The 19,909-nt window shown below is 40.9% G+C and overlaps 1 protein-coding gene and 1 long non-coding RNA gene across 4 annotated transcripts in view; both read left to right on the forward strand.

Moving 5' to 3' along the window:
* The first annotated feature begins 638 nt into the window (after positions 1-638).
* UHMK1 (U2AF homology motif kinase 1) overlaps positions 639-19,909 on the forward strand; it is a 37,048-nt gene continuing 17,777 nt past the window's right edge. The window contains exons 1-4 of one of the 3 annotated variants that reach the window (XM_021926285.2): positions 639-1,104; positions 2,746-3,038; positions 3,694-3,885; positions 6,531-6,625. In XM_021926285.2, the coding sequence (XP_021781977.1) occupies positions 837-1,104; positions 2,746-3,038; positions 3,694-3,885; positions 6,531-6,625 (848 nt within the window). In that variant the 5' untranslated portion in view covers positions 639-836. The remainder of the gene's footprint in view (positions 1,105-2,745; positions 3,039-3,693; positions 3,886-6,530; positions 6,626-19,909) is intronic. The other 2 variants (XM_003892989.5, XM_021926277.2) reach the window with 2 other exon arrangements.
* LOC110741244 lies at positions 4,154-5,969 on the forward strand. Its single transcript, XR_002517115.2, has 2 exons — positions 4,154-4,365; positions 5,873-5,969. It is a non-coding gene; the product is annotated as an uncharacterized LOC110741244 (long non-coding RNA).

Consider the following 19,909-nt stretch of genomic DNA (forward strand, 5'->3'; position numbering starts at 1 on the left):
GTTGTCTTAACTTGTGGAGACCAAAGTTTTATCATGCAGATGAAGCCTCCAGGAGCAGGCTTCCGAGAAAATAGATTGTAAATGTTTCTTACCAGACTGAAGATCTGTGTTGACATTAACCAGAGAGGTATAATGAGGCTACTCGGACAGGGCCCTACTTCCCTTCATGGCCTGAACCAGTCTTTCAGAATTTGAGTGCCCTGACCTAGGAGAAAGTCCATTCCGATGGTTGGCGGGGGAGCTTAGAATTTTATTTTTGGTTTACATCTAAAAGAAGCACAAAGGTCTAGGCATCCAGAATCGTGGTTACTGGTGATCATGGACCTGCAGGTGATGGTAAATTCTCTCTTTTTGTTCCTGGTGTGTTTTCCTTGGGATCCTTTCTATGAGAAATGTAGGTAGGGTTTTATTTTTCTGGGTTCCTAGTGGTGAGGTGAGGTGCCTCAACAAGAAAAAGGACCAGTTTTAGCTTCAGGTCTATGTGAAAGCGGTTAACACTGGGCTTGGAATGGTAGATACTCAATGATTAAGGTTACTTCTTATTCTCGGTTCTTCTTTCCAAACCTAACTCGTCTAATCACTTCTAGGCCCCGCCCCTTCTGAGCCCCCCTCCTTCGGCCTGTACGATAGGCTCTTCCTCCATTTCCGGCTTCTGGGACTCGGGTGCACCACGGCTTCCGGTGTCATGGCTGTTTGAAGTCTCGGGAGTCGGTGAGGCGGCTGCAGGTCTCTCCCTGCGGAGCCGCTGTCCGGCTGGCGGGGATGTGACCGCGGGCCCGGCCGGCCTGCCTCAGGCGTCGCGTCAGCTCCCGAGTCCGTGCCCTTAGCCCACACCGATGGCGGGATCCGGCTGCGCCTGGGGCGCGGAGCCGCCGCGTTTTCTGGAGGCCTTCGGACGGCTGTGGCAGGTACAGAGCCGTCTGGGTAGCGGCTCCTCCGCCTCGGTGTATCGGGTTCGCTGCTGCGGCAACCCTGGCTCGCCCCCCGGCGCCCTCAAGCAGTTCTTGCCGCCAGGAACCACCGGGGCTGCGGCCTCGGCCGCCGAGTATGGTTTCCGCAAAGAGAGGGCGGCGCTGGAACAGTTGCAGGGTCACAGGAACATCGGTAATTGCCCCTGGCTCCTTTCTTTTCTTGCCCGGGTCACAGTCCGAGCACACTCCTCCTCTCGCTATCTGGCGTTCTGTCTTCCTCCCCTTCTGCGGGAGAAGCGGGTCTAGCCTTCTTTATCACCCGATCCAGGCCCCTTTCCCCTTTCACTGTATTACTGTCTGCGTTATAGTGGAATTGGTGGTCCGCTTTGCCAGGTGTCACACAGATGCTCAGTAAATTCTGTCCTGCTTCGAGTCCCATCGGAGAGTGCCGCATTCATTAGCATACAGAAATATCTTTTCTAGTGAGAGGAGGCATGTCTTTGCTAGATTGTCGTGTCTTGTGTGGAAATTTTTGGATCTTTGCATACCAGTAGAAAATGGGAACTATGTCTGGGCCTTGTGACATCAATGCTGGTAACTCATATAGCTCACCTGTTATATATTTAGTACGGATTTGGAAGAAATGATTCACTATTCCATGGGAGCCCTTATAGAAGTGTGAAATTTAGGAACACTGTGCCTTTGCTCTCGTGAGACTGTTTCATGAATCAGATACTCAGAATGTAAGCTATGTAATGATCACTGATGATTGATCTGTGGAAAGGTTTCATTTCCATTACACGACAGAAAGCTTATCATTAGTTATGGCTTTGGTTATTAAAGAAAAGTGAGTTTTTTTTATAATACCATTTTGGAGAAGAATTAACACTAGTGCTACTTTTTTTAGTTTACTAAATGGTCTGTTACTATAACTTTGGTACTGAAAAGGGAAAATTTTTGCAAGCCTAAGAACTTGCTGAATCTCTGCAAGATTAGTTGAAATTTCATCCGGAAGGTCTCAGTCTCTTCGTTAGTATTTAGATTATAGATAGCTGTTTGTTTTTCTGTTTTAATTTTTTTTGAGACAAGTTCACTCTGTCACCCAGGCTGGAGTACAATGGCGAGATCACAGTTCACTTCAGCCTCCAATTCCTCCTAAAGCCATCCTCCTGCCTTAGCCTCCCAAGTAGCTGGGACTACAGGCACGTAGCACCACGCCTGACTAATTTTTTGTAGAGAGGAGGTTCCCCTTTGTTACCCAGGCTGGTCTCCAAACTCCTGGGCTCAAGCAGTCCTCCTGCCTCGGTCTCCCAGAATGCTGGGATCATGGGCATGAGCCACTGTGACAGACCTAGACTGCTATTTTGGATGAAGAAGCAATCTTTAGTTTGGTTTTTGCACATTGTGACATTCCTTTTAAAAGAGTTGCTTAATATTTGGATTTTTACTTTTTAAAATTTTTTTAAAAGGACCTCATGATGCAACAATAAGTTTTATTTATTTATATTTTGGATTTTTACTTTTAATCATTTTTGGTTGGCACTCCAAGTTCATGTGCATCACCACTGAGTACTCGGTAAACACAAATTGAATAATTGTACTGTATGTAGTATCTGTGAATGGTAATCAGCTATTGTAGGCTCTCTCATCTTATTTTTATTAAAATAACCCAATTGCCAAAAGATCTTATTCATGGGAAAAATAAATTACAGTGGAAGCTTGCTCAGCAAAGTTATCCTTATCTAGACTATCGCAAGTTTGTACTGCAGTTACCTACTTTAATAGTGACTTACTCTGAGTCTGATTTTTAAAGTATGATAATTTCTTTTTCTAGTGACTTTGTATGGAGTGTTTACAATCCACTTTTCTCCAAATGTGCCATCACGCTGTCTGTTGCTTGAACTCCTGGATGTCAGTGTTTCGGAATTGCTCTTATATTCCAGTCACCAGGGTTGTTCCATGTGGATGATACAGCATTGTGCCCGAGATGTTTTGGAGGCCCTTGCTTTTCTTCATCATGAGGGCTATGTCCATGCAGACCTCAAGCCACGTAACATATTGTGGAGTGCAGAGAATGAATGTTTTAAACTCATTGACTTTGGGCTTAGCTTCAAAGAAGGCAATCAGGTAAGAAATAACCTTTTCTTTTCTCTCGCAGTTTAAAATGTAGTGGTCGAAGCCAAATATTTTTAAATGACAAGGGTAGTTTAGTAGGGACTTACAGGTCATTTTAATCTAAAATACTGAAATGCCAGGGGATGCAGCAAATCAAAAGAATTTCAGTGCCACCGTGTAAAAAAAAGACATAATGTTTGGGTCAGGTAGGAGGAGCCAGTGAAGCACGAGAGCTCTGGAATATTATAGATACTTAACCTACATAGAATGGTTTTCTAAATTTTATGCGTGTTTGGCTAATTGCTGAGTTACTATTCCTGGTCCCTTCAGTGTTGGGGCTGTAGCTCGTGGCAGAATGCATGGGACAGTTCTGCCAAATCCTCCTTTCTCCATGGTTTATTGTTTCTTTGCAAAGTGTCCTTATTATCAGCAGTGCCTAATAGGTAAGAGACAATCCAAAGAAGACTTCTTTATGGAAATGTACAGCTTGCCTCTGAGAATTGCCCAGTTAATGAACCAAGGAATTATGGTAACCAAGGACTAAAAATTTTTAACATTTAGCTTGGCAGTGGGTTTACTGCACTATTAGGGAAGTAAATTCACCGTAGAGATGGATAGAAAGGGAGCAGCTTTTTTATTGGTTGTAATATTTACTCATTTTTTTTAGGATGTAAAGTATATTCAGACAGACGGGTATCGGGCTCCAGAAGCAGAACTGCAAAATTGCTTGGCCCAGGCTGGCCTGCAGAGTGATACAGAGTGTACCTCAGCTGTTGATCTGTGGAGCCTAGGAATCATTTTACTGGAAATGTTCTCAGGAATGAAACTGAAACATACAGTCAGATCTCAGGAATGGAAGGTAGACTTCGCCAGTGCTTTGCTTTGGGGTCCTTACTTTCAATTTAAGAGTATATAATTTATGATGATTCTTTTTTTTTTCTTTTGAGATGGAGTTTCACTCTTTCGCCCAGGCTGGAGTGCAGTGGCGCAATCTCAGCTCACTGCAACCTCCGCCTTCCGGTTTCAAGCAATTCTCCTGCCTCAGCTTCCTGAGTAGCTGGGATTACAGATGCCAGCCACCTCGCCCAGCTGATTTTTGTATTTTTAGTAGACACGGGGTTTCACCATGTTGGCCAGGCTGGTCTCGAACTCCTGACCTCATGATGCGCCCGCCTGAGCCTCCCCAAGTGCTGGGATTACAGGCATGAGCTACCGCGCCTGGCCAATTTATGATGATTCTTTTAGAGAACTCTTGATTGCTGTCTGTTGTCGATACTCCTCTTTTTCTATTTATGATACTTGTATGCCACTACCAACTCCTATAGCTATCAATGTGCTAGTGAGTATTGCATTCTTATTGTTCCTAGCCTGTGGCTTGGCATATAGTAAGTACTTGATAAAATGTTTGAATGAATGTATTTTCTTGAAGAAGCAAAAGTGGTTTCTTTTGTTTACTAACAGTAATATTAAGTTCTAAAGTGTTACTAACACAACCATAGCTTATAAGTTAAATGATAATGTTTATAGATTATCTTAACTCCTTTGCAGTTAAAAAAATTATTTTTACTGGGCATGGTGCCTCACACCTGTAATCCCAGCACTTTTGGAGGCTGAGGTGGGAGGCTTATTTGAGACCAGCCCAGGCAAAGTAGTGAGACCCTGGTCTGTAGTTAAAAAAAAAAAAAAAGTATAAAAGATATTTTAATACTTGTTTAATATCAAGACCAATAATCATTCCAAAGCATTGTATTTATTAAACCTCAAAAAATTAACTGGGTGTGGTGGCACACACCTGTAGTCCCAGCTACTCAGGAGACCGAGGCAGGAAGATCACTTAAATAGTAGCCTAAAGGATACTGATATTATCACAACATTAAAGCCCCACAATACCTTTGAAAACATACTGTAGTTAATTCCTAATTTATAAACGCACAAAAAGTTCATTCAAATATTAGAGGTTTGGAACTTAGATATTAAGCAACAAGTTTTTGATACTAAGCAACAAGTGTTTTTTTGAGCATCTAATACATACTATATAGCTATTATAACATATAGTTTTGTTTCTTTTAAACACCTAGACACTGATTTCTGTTGTAGCATTTCCTGGAAGGGATATTTTAATAGCCTAATGTGTATACCTGATGCTTGTATGGGTAAAAATTGCTTTCTTGGGAATAAAATCAGTATCATTCTTTATTATTGGTACCCCAAACAATCAAGAGTCTAAGTATTCTTTCTTAGTGCTAATCCAGACATAGATCAGTTATTTGAATGAGCTTTGACTGTCTTTGAGCCTTTTGTACTATATCTGCTTGGCTTAGAGCTTATCAGAACTAGATCACATTCAAATTTGTGTGAAATTTAGAGGGGTGATGTGCAGTAATGGGATCTCCAGTATATGCCTCTAGATAAAACATTATTTTTCTGTTTTATCGCTTTCTATGGAGGCAGAATTGCCAACTGATTATGAGCATGGGCTCTAAAGTCAAACTACTAGGGTTTGTATCTTGCCTCCACAAAGGTCTTACTAAGTTATTTATTTAGGTTCACTAAGCCATGGTTTGCTTTCTTTAAAATGAGGATAATAATGGCATTTATCTCATAAGACTATTGAGGTTAATAAAGAAATGATACTTTTAGCAAGCAGCTCATGGTAAGTATTTAATAAATTTTACTGATAATGATAGTACTGATAGTGATAGTATCAGTTCTTTTAACTCGTATACACAGTTCTAAATTCTGAGTTAGCATAGTATTCAAGGAGAAAATATATTCCTTAAAGATTTAGAGAATGAGTAATATGACAAATAAGATGTTTTAATACTGCATCATATTCTCTTTGATAGTTTATTTCTGTCTGAAAACCAATTGAAGACTCATCACGGAGATACTCTGAGTCACCTATTATACGTTCATTTTTGCATTAAACTACATTCCTATGTGGTTGCTTTGGTACTTATTTTTTATTCTTTCGTCTAGTAGATGTTCACAGAGTGCTAGGTGCTGAAAATGAAGAAAAAATGTTCTTCTCTAGAAGTGTATAATTATGTTTATTATTTCTTCTGTTAAGATTGTAGGATCTTGCTGGGCACGATGGTTCACACTTATAGTCCCAGCATTTTGGGAGGCCACGGTGGGCAGATCACTTGAGCCCAAGAGTTTGAGACCAGCCTGGGCAACATGGTGAAACCCCATATCTACAAAAAATACAAACAATTAGCTGGATGTGATGGCACACATGTGTATTTCCAGCTACGCAGGAGGCTGAGGCAGGAGAATCACTTAAATCTGGGAGGCAGAGGTTGCAGTGAGCTGAGATTGCGTCACTGCACTCCAGCCTGGGTGGCAGAGCAAGACCCTGTCTCCAAAAAAAGAAAAAAAAAGATTGTAGGCTCTCAGAAGATAGTGTTTTCTGTTGCATTTTATTCTCAAATAGTGCTATATGCCTAGTACTCAATATACAGACTGAATAACCAAAAGGAAGACTTTTCTCCCTTTTTTAAGGCAAACAGTTCTGCTATTATTGATCACATATTTGCCAGTAAAGCAGTGGTGAATGCCGCGATTCCAGCCTATCACCTAAGAGACCTTATCAAAAGGTATGTTACACATGCTGTAAACTTGCTTTGCATACATGTACTATGTGAAATGGTACGTCTTTTTTTTTTTTTCTGAACAGATTTATATTATTTCTAGTTTGCTTGATCCATGTAGGGGTTTTGTTCCCCTAGAAATAAGTCTATGCAGGCTAGCTTCCTATAAGGAACATAAGTAATCAAATAGTTTCACCAAATTTATTTTCAAAGGAATGTTCTTTTGCTCATAGTATGGGATATTAAGCTTTTCCTGGCAGCTGCCTTTTCACTGGAAGATAGATACTGAGCCACTATACCTTTAGCCTCTCATAGCCCTGGCAGTTCTATATACTTGATGGTAAGCAGGTTTTTAAAGAGAATCTTTATTAACTAAAGATTGAGTTTGCTTTTGGACTACTCCCCTCCCCCTAAAAAAAAGACCCAAAAACCATTTTGAATAAGATAGTTTTTAACTATACTTTAAATAATTACTCTTGACAATGGTCTGGGGACAGATACAGTTTTCCTGATGTCTGAATAGATCCAAATACAATAGATTATTTGAAAATACAAATGTGTACAGTCGTGTCATTTAACAATAGGTATCTGTCGTGAGAAATATGTCATTAGGTGATTTTGCCATGCTAACATCATAGAGTACCTACATAAACATAAATGATTCAGATTTCTGCCCACACCTGGGCTATATGGCAGAGTCTATTGCTGTTAGGCTAAAACCTATATAGCATGTTACTGTACCAAATACTATGGATAGTTGTAATACAATGGTAAGTATTGTGTCTAAACATAGAAAAGGTACACTAAAAATATAGTATAAAAGATTAAAAATGGTATACCTTATAGGGCACTTAACCATGAATGGAGCTTGCAGGACTACAGTTCCTCTGGGTGATTCAGTGAGTGAGTGGTGAGTGAATGTGAAGGCCTAGGACATTACTGTACACTATAAGACTAAGGGTAAAACTGTGTACTTAGCCTACACTAAATTTATTTTAAAAAATTTTTTTTCTTTTTTTTTTTTTCTGAGAGTCTCACTCCGTCACCCAAACTGGAGTGCAGTGGCACAGTCTTGGCTCCCTGCAACCTCTGCCTCCCAGATTCAAGCGATTCTTGTGCCTCAGCCTTCCGAATAGCTGGAAGTACAGGTGCACGCCACCATGCCCAGCTAATTTTTGTATTTTTAGTAGAGACAGGGTTTCACCATGTTGGCTAGGTTGGTCTCGAACTCCTGACCTCAAGTGATCTGCCTGCCTCAGCCTCCCAAAGTGCTGAGATTACAGGTGTGTGCCACTGCTTCTGGCCAAAATTTGTTTTCTTCTATAATAAGTCAGCTTAACAGCTTAACTGTAACTTTTTTACTTTATAAACTTTAATTTTTCTTTATCTAATTTACTTTTAAATTTTTTTTGCTAAAAACTGAGACATAAGCACACCTTAGCCTAGACCTACACAGGGTCAGGTTCATCAATATCATTGTCTTCCACTTCCACATATTGTCTACTGGAATGTCTGCAGGGGCAGTAACATGCATAGAGCTGCCATCTCCTATGTTAACAATGCCTTGTTTTGGAATACCTCACAAAGGACCTGCCTGAGACTATTTTACAGTTAACTTTTTGGGGGAGGGGGTACACTTTAAAATAGGAATAAAAAAAAATAGTTACAAATACATAAGCCAGTAGCACCTTTGTATTGTCATTATCAAGTACAGTAGTTTTGTTTACATCTGTGTCCTACTGCAACACATTACTCACCTGCATTACCACAAGCATGTGAGTAATATGTTGCGATAGGGGATTATGATAGCTATGATGTCACTAGGGGATAGAAATTTTTCAGCCCAGTATAATTTTATGAGATCACTGTCGTATATGTGGTCCATTGTTGACCAAAACGTCATTAGGCAGTGTATGACTGTATTATTAAATAGGAGGCTTTTCAGATTTCTAGACTATGGACCGGAAATGAATAAAATAATTAGTACGTCAGAAAAGTATGGATACCTTGTTTGAGTTAAGAGTATTATAGTTTCCTTTGAATATTGGTCCTATAAACCTTAATAATCGGCCCTATAAACCTTTAAATTAGTTTTATTAAGTCTTTACTTTGAAATAGTTACAGACTCACAGGACTTTGCGAAAATGTTACAGAGAGGTCCTTACCATTTACCCAGTTTCCCACCGTGGTAATTATTTACATAACTGTAGTATACACAGTATCAAAACCAGTAAGTTGAAATAGGTATAATCCACAGGATTTATTCCGATTTCACCAATTTTACGCATACTTATTTGTGTGTATATTTTTCAAATTATTTTTAAATAGCTGTTAGTATCTGATTGATATGAGATATTTTAAATTGCATTTTACATTGAAGAGAAGGGAGTGAAAAATTATGAAATGGATTCTAGCATGGAAGTTAAATCATCTAAATTATAGTATTGACTTTTTTATTTTTATTATTTTTTAAATAATAGCTCCCCCCCATTTTACATAGAATACTAAATTTGGAAACTATAGAAAGTCATGATGAGGAAAATAAAAATTATAAACCCACATTCTAGTGTTAGTACTTTGGTATATTTCCTTCCACTATTTTTCTTTTTTTTTTTGAGACGGAGTCTCGCTCTGTCGCTCAGGCTGGAGTGCAGTGGCCCCATCCCAGCTCACTGCAAGCTCCGCCTCCCGGGTTCACGCCATTCTCCTGCCTCAGCCTCCGGAGTAGCTGGGACTACAGGCACCCGCCATCTCGCCCGGCTAGTTTTTTTTTTGTATTTTTTAGTAGAGACGGGGTTTCACCGTGTTAGCCAGGATGGTCTCGATCTCCTGACCTCATGATCCGCCCGTCTCAGCCTCCCAAAGTGCTGGGATTACAGGCTTGAGCCACCGTGCCCGGCTCCTTCCACTATTTTTCTGCATATCGTGTTATATATGCATACAAGTCGCTTGTACCTTTTTTGTTGTTGTTGAATAAAGCAGATACTAAAAGCACTAATTAAGCAAATGTGTAGCTTAATTAATCTGTTGGAACATTGTACCCATCTTGTAACTACCATTCACATCAAGAAAGAAAACTTTGCCCACCACCCTGAAAGTCCTGTATGTGTCTCATCCCAATCTCATACATTTTTGTTTCCTTTAGTGTCTTATATATTAGTGCATGGGTTTCTGTTGAAAGTTTCGTGACTCAGTAAAAGTCACTTGGTCTTCCAGCCTGGCCAAGATGGTGAAACCCTGTCTCTACTAAAAATACAAAAAATTTAGCTGGACGTGGTGACGGGCGCCTGTAATCCCAGCTCCTCAGGAGGCTGAGGCAGAGAATTGCTTGAACCCGGGAGGCGGCGGTTGCAGTGACCCGAGATCATGCCACTGCAGTCCAGCGTGGGCAACAGAGTGAGACTCTGTCTCAAGAAAAAAAAAAATCACTTGGTATTCTTGTCTAGATGCCTAGAGGATTTTAACTTTTTCTTCGATGTGTAGTGATTTTAGCAAAATATTTTTTGACTTTGATTGTTCTGGGTCAGAAATACGGTATGTATGCCTTTCACTGTGTAGTTTCAGATCTTCGTTTGTTTTAGAAAAGTGTTCTGAAAGTACAGTTTTTAATATTTTTTTCGGTTCTTTTTGGTTTTCACTTTCATGTCCTTCTAGTCTACATATGTTTGATTTTCTTTGCCTTATATTCAATATTGCCATTTTTTCTTTTCTTTTTCTTTGAGACGGAGTTTTCGCTCTATTGCCCAGGCTGAAGTGCAGTGGCACAATCTCGGCTCACTGCAACCTCTGTCCCGTGAGTTCAAGCAATTCTCCCACATCAGCCTCCCAAGTAGCTGGGATTACAGGCTACTGCCGCCATGCCTGGCCAATTTTTGTATTTTTAGTAGAGACAGGGTTTCACCATGTTGGCCAGGCTGATCTCGAACTCCTGACCTGAAGTGATCTGCCCGCCTTGGCCTACCAATGTGCTGGGATTACAGGTGTGATCCACGGCGTCCAGCTATCATTTTTGCTTGATTCTGTATTTTCTCTTTTTCCTTTCTTAAGAGACGAGGTCCCACCATGTGCCAGGCTGGTCTTGAACTCAAGTGACCTTCCTGCCTCAGCTTCCCAAATGCTGGGTTTACAGGCATAAGCCACCACCCCCAACCCATTATTTCTTTTGTTTTTCTTTCTTTTTTTTTTTTTTTTTTTGGTGTGTGTATGTGTGTGTGTGTGAGACCGAATCTCACTCTGTTGCCCAGGCTGGAGTGCAGTGGTGTGATCTCGGCACACTGCAAGCTCCGCTTCCCGGGTTCACGCCATTCTCCTGCCTCAGCCACCTGAGTAGCTGGGACTACAGGCGCCGCCACCACGCCAGGCTAATTTTTTATATTTTTAGTAGAGATGGGGTTTCACCGTTTTAGCCAGGATGGTCTTGATCTCCTGACCTCGTGATCTGCCCACCTCGGCCTCCCCAAGTGTTGTGATTGCAGGCGTGAACCACCGTGCCCGGCCTTTTTGATTTTTAAGAATATCCTCCTTTTTGCCTACTATTTCTCTTTAAGACGTTATTTGTTGTGTTTATTCATCCTGGTATCTCTTGTAGTGTAATTTTATTTTATGAAATGATTTTCTTTTAATTTCTAATTCTTTCCTGAGTTCTATTACCTTATTTTTGTGATTTTCTATTTTTTTTTCTCTTGCTCTTTCACATCTTGTGTCATTTTAAAAAAATATCTTTAGCTCGTTTTTTTCAGGGGGAGGAGAAGACAAAGTCTCACTCTGTCGCCCAGGCTGGAGTGCAGTGGTGCAGTGCTCACTGCAACCTCTGTCTCTCAGCTTTTAGCGTTCCTCCTTCCTCACCCTCTCAAGTAGCTGGGATTATAGGTGGACCCCACCAGGCCCAACTAATTTTCATGTTTTTAGTAGAGATGAGGTTTCACCGTGTTGGCCAGGCTAGTCTGGAATTCCTGACCTCAAGTGATGTGCTTGCCTCAACCTCCCAAAGTGCTGGGATTATGGGCATGAGCGACCATGCCTGGCCATTTAACTCATTTTGAAATGGTAGGTTATAAAGGCCAGGTGTGGCTATTTAGTTCATTTTGAAATGGTAGGCTCACGCCCATAATCCCAGCACTTTGGGAGGTTGAGGTGAGCAGACCACTTGAGATCAGGAGTTCCAGACTAGCGTGGCCAACATGGTGAAACCCCGTCTCTACTAAAAACACAAAATTTAGCTGGGCCTAGCAGCATCTGCCTGTAATCCCAGCTACTCTGGAGGCTGAGGCAGGAGGAGGATTGTTTGAACCCCTCAGGCAGAGGTTGCAGTGAGCCAAGATTGCACCAGTGCACTTCAGCCTGGGTGACAGAGCAAGACTCTGCCTCAGGAAAAAAAAAAAAAAAAGGTAGATTTTAATGTTCATCTGTGTTATGGTCATGTCTTTCTGGCATACATTATCTGAGATTTATCATTTTGCAGGTTTTTTTTTTTTTGTACAATAGATATTTTCCTTTCTTTCTTTCTTTCTTTTCTTTTTTTTGAGGCAGTCTCGCTCTGTGACCCAGGCTAGGGTGCCATGGTGTGATGACAGCTCACTGCATCTTTAAGCAGTCCTCCCACCTTAGCCTCCCAAGGAGCTGGCACCACAGGCATGCACCATCGTGCCTGGTTTATTTTTTTGTAGACAAAGTTGTACTATGATGCCCAGGCTGGTTTCGAACTCCTGGGCTCAAGTAATCCTCCCACCTTTGCCTTCCAAAGTGCTGGGATTACAGGCATGAGCCACCATGCATAGTCAGTTATAATCCTTTTTATGTTGCTCATTTTTATGTGAAAATTATTTTCCTAAACTTATATAAGAAAATATACTTGGGATAACTTTTCTTATTATACAGGGCTCCCTCTTCTGTTGTTTTGTGTAATATTCCCAAAAAGTGGCTTTTTTCAGAGATCTCCTGGCTCTTCTCTTCTGCTTTTTTCTGGTGCCTCTCTATCTCTCCCTCATCCTGCTCAGTTTGGATTCTGTTCCCAATATTTCTTCTCACTGTGGGACTTTGCACTGAAAAAATGCTTTGGCTGGTTAGTTTTAAGAGGTCTTAGTGTCTAGATTACTCCAACCTCAGGATATTACAAAGAATTCCTTGTATTCACTTAGTATTAGAATGTATAACCCCTTATAGTTTCAGCTGCTTTTCTCTAGCTTCTTGCTATGCAGTCCAGTGAGTCCCTTTTGGCTGTTCGGGATGATTTTTTTCTCTGGTTCATCAGATCAATTGTAGCTTTCCTCTGCCTTCTTACACATAGATGCCAATATAGTGCAGATCTTACTGCTATTGATAGTTTTGCACTGTAGGGTTTTTTTGTTTGTTTGTTTGTTTGTTTGTTTTTTGTGATGGAGTCACACTGTTGCCCAGGCTGGAGTGCAGGGGCACGATCTCGGCTTACTGCAACCTCCACCTCCCAGGTTCAAGTGATTCTCCTGCCTCAGCCTCCCAAATAGTTGGGACTACAGATGCATGGCACCACGCCTGGCTAATTTTTTTGTATTTTTTAATAGAGACGGGGTTTCACCGTGTTGGCCAGGCTGTTCTCAAACTCCTGACCTGAAGTGATCCGCCCACCTCTGCCTCCCAAATTGCTGGGATTACAGGCATGAGCCACCACGCCCGGCCTAGTTTTTGTTTTTTAAGTGGCTTATTTTTACTTTACAAATGCTTACTTACAATAAGGAAATAATGGTCTTTTTATGCCGCAAACACTTCAATAGCTATATAGAGATACATTAATTTTATTAGACTATAACAGCATCTCAGTCTTTTTTGTTTTTAATGACCTAAAATTTTATGTATTTATCATGTGCAATGTGTTTTGAAGTATATATACATTATGGAATTATTAAATCTAGTTAATGAAAAAATGCATTAGTTTACATAGTTATCATTTTTTGTGATGAGAGTGCTTAACATTCACTCCCTGTGTTTTTCAAGAATCCAATATGTCATCATTAACTAGAATCACCATATTGTGCAGTAGGTCTCTTGAACTTATTCTTTCTATCTAACTGTAATTAGGCATCTTTTGGCTTTGGCCAATGTCTCCCCAAACTCTTCTGTCTTCTAACTCTCCCACCCAGCCTCTGGTAACCACCATTCTTCTCTCTACTTCTGCGACATCAACACTTTTTAGAATTCACATATGAGTGAGATCATGCTGTATTTGTCTTTCTGGACCTGCCTTATTTCACTTAACACATGCCCCAGTTCATCTGTGCTGAAATGACAGGATTTTAGAGCCGTGGCCTCCTCAAGCCTGCAAATCCCAGCACTAGGGAGGCTGAGACGGGCGATCACAAGGTCAGGAGATCGAGACTATCCCATAACACGGTGAAACCCCACCTCTACTAAAAATACAAAACTAGCCCAAGCGAGGTGGCGGCCTGTGGTCCCAGCTATCTCGGGAGGCTGGGAGGTGCAGGAGAATGGCGGAACCTGGAGGCGGAGCTTGCAGTGAGCTGGGATGGGCCACTGCACTCCAGCCTGAGCGAGCAGAGCTGACTGCTCAAAAAAAAAAAAAAGAAATGACAGGATTTGTCTTTCAATGGTGGCTGGAATAGTATTCCATTGTGTATATATATCATATTTTTCTTTTTTACTCATCTGTGTTTTTCTTTTTTTTTTTTTAATTCTATTTATTATTATTATACTTTAAGTTGTAGGGCATGTGCATAACATGCAGGTTTGTTACATATGGTTACTTTGTGCTATGTTGGTCTGTTGCACTCCATCAACTCGCCATTTACACATCAGGTATAACTCCTAATGCAATCCCTCCCCCTCCCCTCCCCATGATAGGCCCCGTATGTGATGTTCCCTTCCTGAGTTCAAGCCATTGTTCAGTTCCCACCTATGAGTGAGAACATGGTGTTTGGCTATTTTCTGTCTGTGGATAGTTTGCTAAGAATGATGGTTTCCAGCTGCATCCATGTCCCTACAAAGGACGCAGAAACTCATCCTTTTTTATGGCTGCATAGTATTCCATGGTGTATATGTGCTACATTTTCTTAATCCACCTGTCACTGATGGACATTTGGGTTGATTCCAAACCTTAAGTATTAGAATAGTGCTGCAACAACATACGTGTGCATGTGTCTTTATAGCAGCATAATTTATAACTTTGGGTATATCCCCCCAGTAATGGGATGGTTGGCCATATGGTACATCTAGCTCTAGATCCTTGAGGAATCGCCATACTGTTTTCCATAATGGTTGAACTTGCTACAATCCCACCAACAGTGTAAAAGTGTTCCTATTTCTCCACATCCTCTCCAGCACCTGTTGTTTCCTGACTTTGAATGATCGCCATTCTAAATTGGTGTGAGATGGTATCTCATTGTGGTTTTGATTTGCATTTGATGGCCAGTGATGATGTGAGCATTTTTCATATGTCTAATAATATGAATGTCCCTTTTGAGAAAATGTCTGTTCATATCCTTGTCTTAATTTTTGATGGGGTTGTTTGTGTTTTTCTTGTAAATTTGTTGGAGGCTCCTTTTGTAGGTTCTGGATATTAGCCCTTTGTTTCTCGAGTAGATTGCAAAAATTTTCTCCCATTCTAGGTTGCCTGTTCACTCTGATGGTAGCTTCTTTTGCTGTGCAGAAGCTCTTTAGTTTAATTAGATCCCATTTGTCAATTTTAGCTTTTAAGGCCGCTGTTTTTGGTGTTTTAGACATGAAGTCTTTGCCCATGCCTATGTCCTGAATGGTACTACCTAGGTTTTCCTCTAGGATTTTATGGTATTAGGGTCTTAACATTTAAGTCTCTAATCCATCTTGAATTCACTTTTCGATAAGGAGTAAGGAAGTGATCCAGTTTCAGCTTTCTACTGATGGCTAGCCAATTTTCCCAGCACCATTTATTAAATAGGAATCCTTTCCCCCATTTCTCTTGTTTTTCTCAGGTTTGTCAAAGATCAGATGGCTGTAGATGTGTGGATATTATTTCTGAGGACTCTGTTCTGTTCCATTGGTCTATATCTCTGTTTTGGTACCAGTACCTGCTGTTTTGCTATTGTAGCTTTGTAGTATAGTTTGAAGTCAGGTATGATGCCTCCAGCTTTGTTCTTTTGACTTAGGGATTAATCTTGTAGATGCGGGCTCTTTTTTGATTCCATATGAACTTTTAAAGCAGTTTTTTCCAATTCTGTGAAGAAACTCATTGGTAGCTTGATGGGGATGGCACAATCTATAAATTACCTTTTGGGCAGTATGGCCATTTTCATATTGGTTCTCCCATCCATGAGCATGGTATGTTCTTCCATTTGTTTGTGTCCTCTTTTATTTCACTGAGCAGTGGTTTGTAGTTCTCCTTAGGCGTCCTTACATCCCTTTGTAAGCTGGATTCTAGGTATTTGGATTCTCTTAGCCACCAGAATGGAAGTTCATTCATGATTTGCCTGTGTTTGTCTGTTATTGGTGTATAAGAATGCTTGTGATTTTTGCACATTAATTTTGTATCCTGAGACTTTGCTGAAGTTGCTTATCAGCTTAAGGAGATTTTGGCTGAGACAATGGGGTTTAAATATACAATCATGTCATCTGCAAACAGGGACAATTTGACTTCTTCTTTTCCTAACTGAATTTCTGATTTCTTTCTTCTGCCTGGATTGCCTCAGCCAGAACTTCCAACACTATGTTGAATAGAGTGGTGAGAGAGGCATCCCTGTCTGTTAGTTTTCAAAGGGACTTTTCCTGGTTTTGCCCATTCAGTATGATATTGGCTGTGGGTTTAATAAGTAAATAGCTCTTATTATTTTGAGGCACGCTCCATTAATACCGAAGCTTATTGATGCTTTTAGCATGAAGGCTGTTGAATTTTGTCAAAAGCCTTTTCTGCATCTATTGAGATAATCATGGTTCTTGTCTGGTTCTGTTTATAGTGCTGGATTATGTTTATTGATTTGGCGAAGAACCAGCCTTGCATCCCAGGGATGAAGCCCACTTGATCATGGTGGTGGATAAGCTTTTTGATGTGTTGTTGAACCGGGTTTGCCAGCATTTTATTGAGGGATTTTGCATCGATGTTCATCAGGGATATTGGTCTAAAATTCTCTTTTTTGTTGTATCTCTGCCAGGCTTTGGTATCAGGATGATGTTGGCTCCTATAAAATGAGTTAGAGGATTCCCTCTTTTCTATTGATTGGAATAGTTTCAGAAGGAATGGTACCAACTCCTCCTCTATACCTCTGGTAGAATTCAGCTGTGAATCCATCTGGTCCTGAGTTTTGGTTGGTATTACATCATTGCCTCAATTTCAGAGCCTACTATTGGTCTATTCAGGGATTCAACTTCTTTCATGGTTTAGTCTTTGAGGGTGGTAACCAGGAAATTATCCATTCTTTCTAGGTTTTCCAGTTTATTTATGAGGTGTTTATAGTATTCCTCTGATGGTAGTTTGTATTTCTGTGGGTCGGGTGGTGATATCCCTTTATCATTTTAATTAAGGCCAATTTGATTCTTCTCTCTTTGTTCTTTATTAGTCTTGCTAGTGGTCTGTCAATTTTGTTGATCTTTTTCAAAACCAACTCCTGGATTCATTGATTTTTGAGGTTTTTGTCTCTATCTCCTTCCAGTTCTGCTCTGATCTTAGTTATTTCTTTACCTCTGCTAGCTTTGGAATGTGTTTCGTTTCTAGTTCTTTTTTAATTGCTATGTTACAGTGTCAATTTTGATCTTTCCTGCTTTCTCTTGTGGGCATTTAGTGCTAAATTTCTACACACTGCTTTAAATGTGTCCCAGAGATTCTGGTATGTTGTATCTTTGTTCTCATTGGTTTCAAAGAACATCTTTATTTCTGCCTTCATTTCAAGTATGTACCCAGTAGTCATTCAGGAGCAGGTTGTCTAGTTTCCATGTAGTTGAGCAGTTTTGATTGAGTTTCTTAGTCCTGAGTTCTAGTTTGATTGCACTCAGGTCTGAGAGACAGTTTGTTATACTTGTTCTTGTGCCATTTGCTGAGGAGTGCTTTACTTCCAATTATATGGTCAATTTTAAGTAAGTACGATGTGGTGCTGAGAAGAATGTATATTCTGTTGATTTGGGGTGGAGAGTTCTATAGATGTCTATTAGGTCTGCTTGCTGCAGAGATGAGTTCAATTCCCTGGATATCCTTGTTAACTTTTCTGTCTCGCTGATCTGTCTGTGCTGACAGTGGAGGTTGAAGTTCCTTAATATTATTGTATGGGAGTCTAAGTCTCTTTGTAAGTCTCTAGACTTGCTTTATGAATCTGTGCTCTGTATTGGTGCATATAGGCTTATATATGCCAGCCTCCCGAATTGATCCCTTCGGACCACTGCATGCACCCATCTTCTTTGTCTCCTTTTGGATCTTTGATTATTTTAAAAGTCTGTTTTATCAGAGACTAGATTGCAACCCTGCTTTTTCTTTGTTCTCCATTTGTTTGGTAAACTTCCTCCAATCCTTTATTTTGAGCCTATGTATGTCTCTATGCGGTGAGATGGGTCTCTGAATACAGTAGACTGATGGGTTCGACTCTCTTTATCCAGTTTGCCAGTCTGTGTCTTTTCATTGAGCATTTTAGTCCATTTTACATTTAAGGTTAAGATTGTTATGTAAACTTGATCCTGCCATTAAGATATTAACTGGTTATTTTGCTCAAGTTAGCTGATGCAGTTTCTTTTCCTAGCCTCATGGTCTTTACATTTTGGCATGTTTTGCAATGGCTGCACCGGGTTGTTCCATGTTGAGAGTGCGCTTCCTTCAGGGTCTCTTTGTGGCACGGGCCTAGTGGTGACAAAATCTCTCAGTGTTTGCTTATCTGTAAAGGATTTTATTTCTCCTTCACTTATGAAACTTAGTTTGGCTGGATATGAAATTCTGGTTTAAAATTTTTCTTTAAGAATGTTGAATATTGGCCCCACTCTTCTGGCTTGGAGAGTTTCTGCCGAGAGATCTGCTGTGAGTCTGATGTGGGCTTCCCTTTGTGGGTAACCTGACCTTCTCTCTGGCTGCCCTCTTAAGATTTTTCCTTCATTTCCACCGGTGACCTTGGCAATTATGTGTCTTGGAGTTGCTCTTCTCGAGGAGTACTTTTGTGGCTTCTCTGTATTTCCTGGATTTGAATGTTGGCCTGCCCTACTAGGTTGGGGTTCTCCTGATGATATCCCAGTTATGTTTTCCAACTTGGTTCCATTTTCCCTCACAATTTCAGGCACCCCAATCAGACGTAGATTTGGTCTTTTACATAATCCCATACTTCTTGCAGGTTTGTCTATTTTTCTTTCTTTTCTTTTGGTTTCTCTTCTCGCTTCATTTCATTCATTTGATCCTCAATCGCTGATACTCTTTTCTTCCAGTTGATCGAGTTTGTTACTGAAGCTTGCATTTGTCACCGTATTTCTCGTGGTCATGGTTTCTATCTCTTTCATTCTTTCACATGACCTTTCCTCTCTGCATTAATTCATTCTAGCCAGCCAATTCTTTCCACTTTTTTTCAAGATTTTTAGTTTCTTTACAGCTTGGGTAATGCATCTCTCCCTTTTAGCTCCAGAAATTTGATGGACTGAAGCCTTCTCTCATCTCACAAAAGTCATTCGGCCCAGCTTGATCCAAGAGCATGCATGAGCTGGCGCCCTGTCAGAGATGTGCTCTTATTTTTGAATTTCCAGCTTTCTGCCCTGCTTTTCCCATCTTTGTGGTTTTATCTGCTCTGGTCTTTGATGATGTGATGTATTGATGGGGTTTTAGGTAGGTGTCCTTCCTGTTTGATAGTTTTCCTCTAACAGCCAGGGACCTCAGCTGTAGGTCTGTTGGAGATTGCTTGAGGTCCACCTGTCTCTGTTTGCTCTGCACGCAGCAGAGGCTGCAGAAGATAGAATATTTCTGAATAGCGAAAAATTTGCCTGATTCTTTGCTTTTGAAGCTCTCTCAGGGGTACCACCCTGTGAGGTGTGTGGGTGTCAGATCGTCTCAGTGGGGGATGTCTCCCAGTTAGGGCTACTCAGGGTCAGGGACCCACTTGAGCAGGCAGTCTGTCCGCTCTCAGATCTCAGCCTCCTGTTGGGAGATTCACCTGCTCTCTCTTCAAAGCTGCCACAGAGTCAAGCTTAAGCGCCTGCAGAGGTTTCTGCTGCTTTGTTGTTGTTGTTGCCAGTTGCCAGGCTGTGCCCTGTCCCCAGAGGTGGAGTCTACAGAGACAGCAGGCTGTTGATGCTGCAGCTCCACCCAGTTGCTTCCCAGCAGCTTTGTTTAGCTACTTAAGCCTCAGCAATGGCGGGCTTCCTCCCCCAGCC

Source organism: Papio anubis, chromosome 1, assembly GCF_008728515.1.
Source record: "Papio anubis isolate 15944 chromosome 1, Panubis1.0, whole genome shotgun sequence".
Classification (NCBI taxonomy): Eukaryota; Metazoa; Chordata; class Mammalia; order Primates; family Cercopithecidae; genus Papio; species Papio anubis.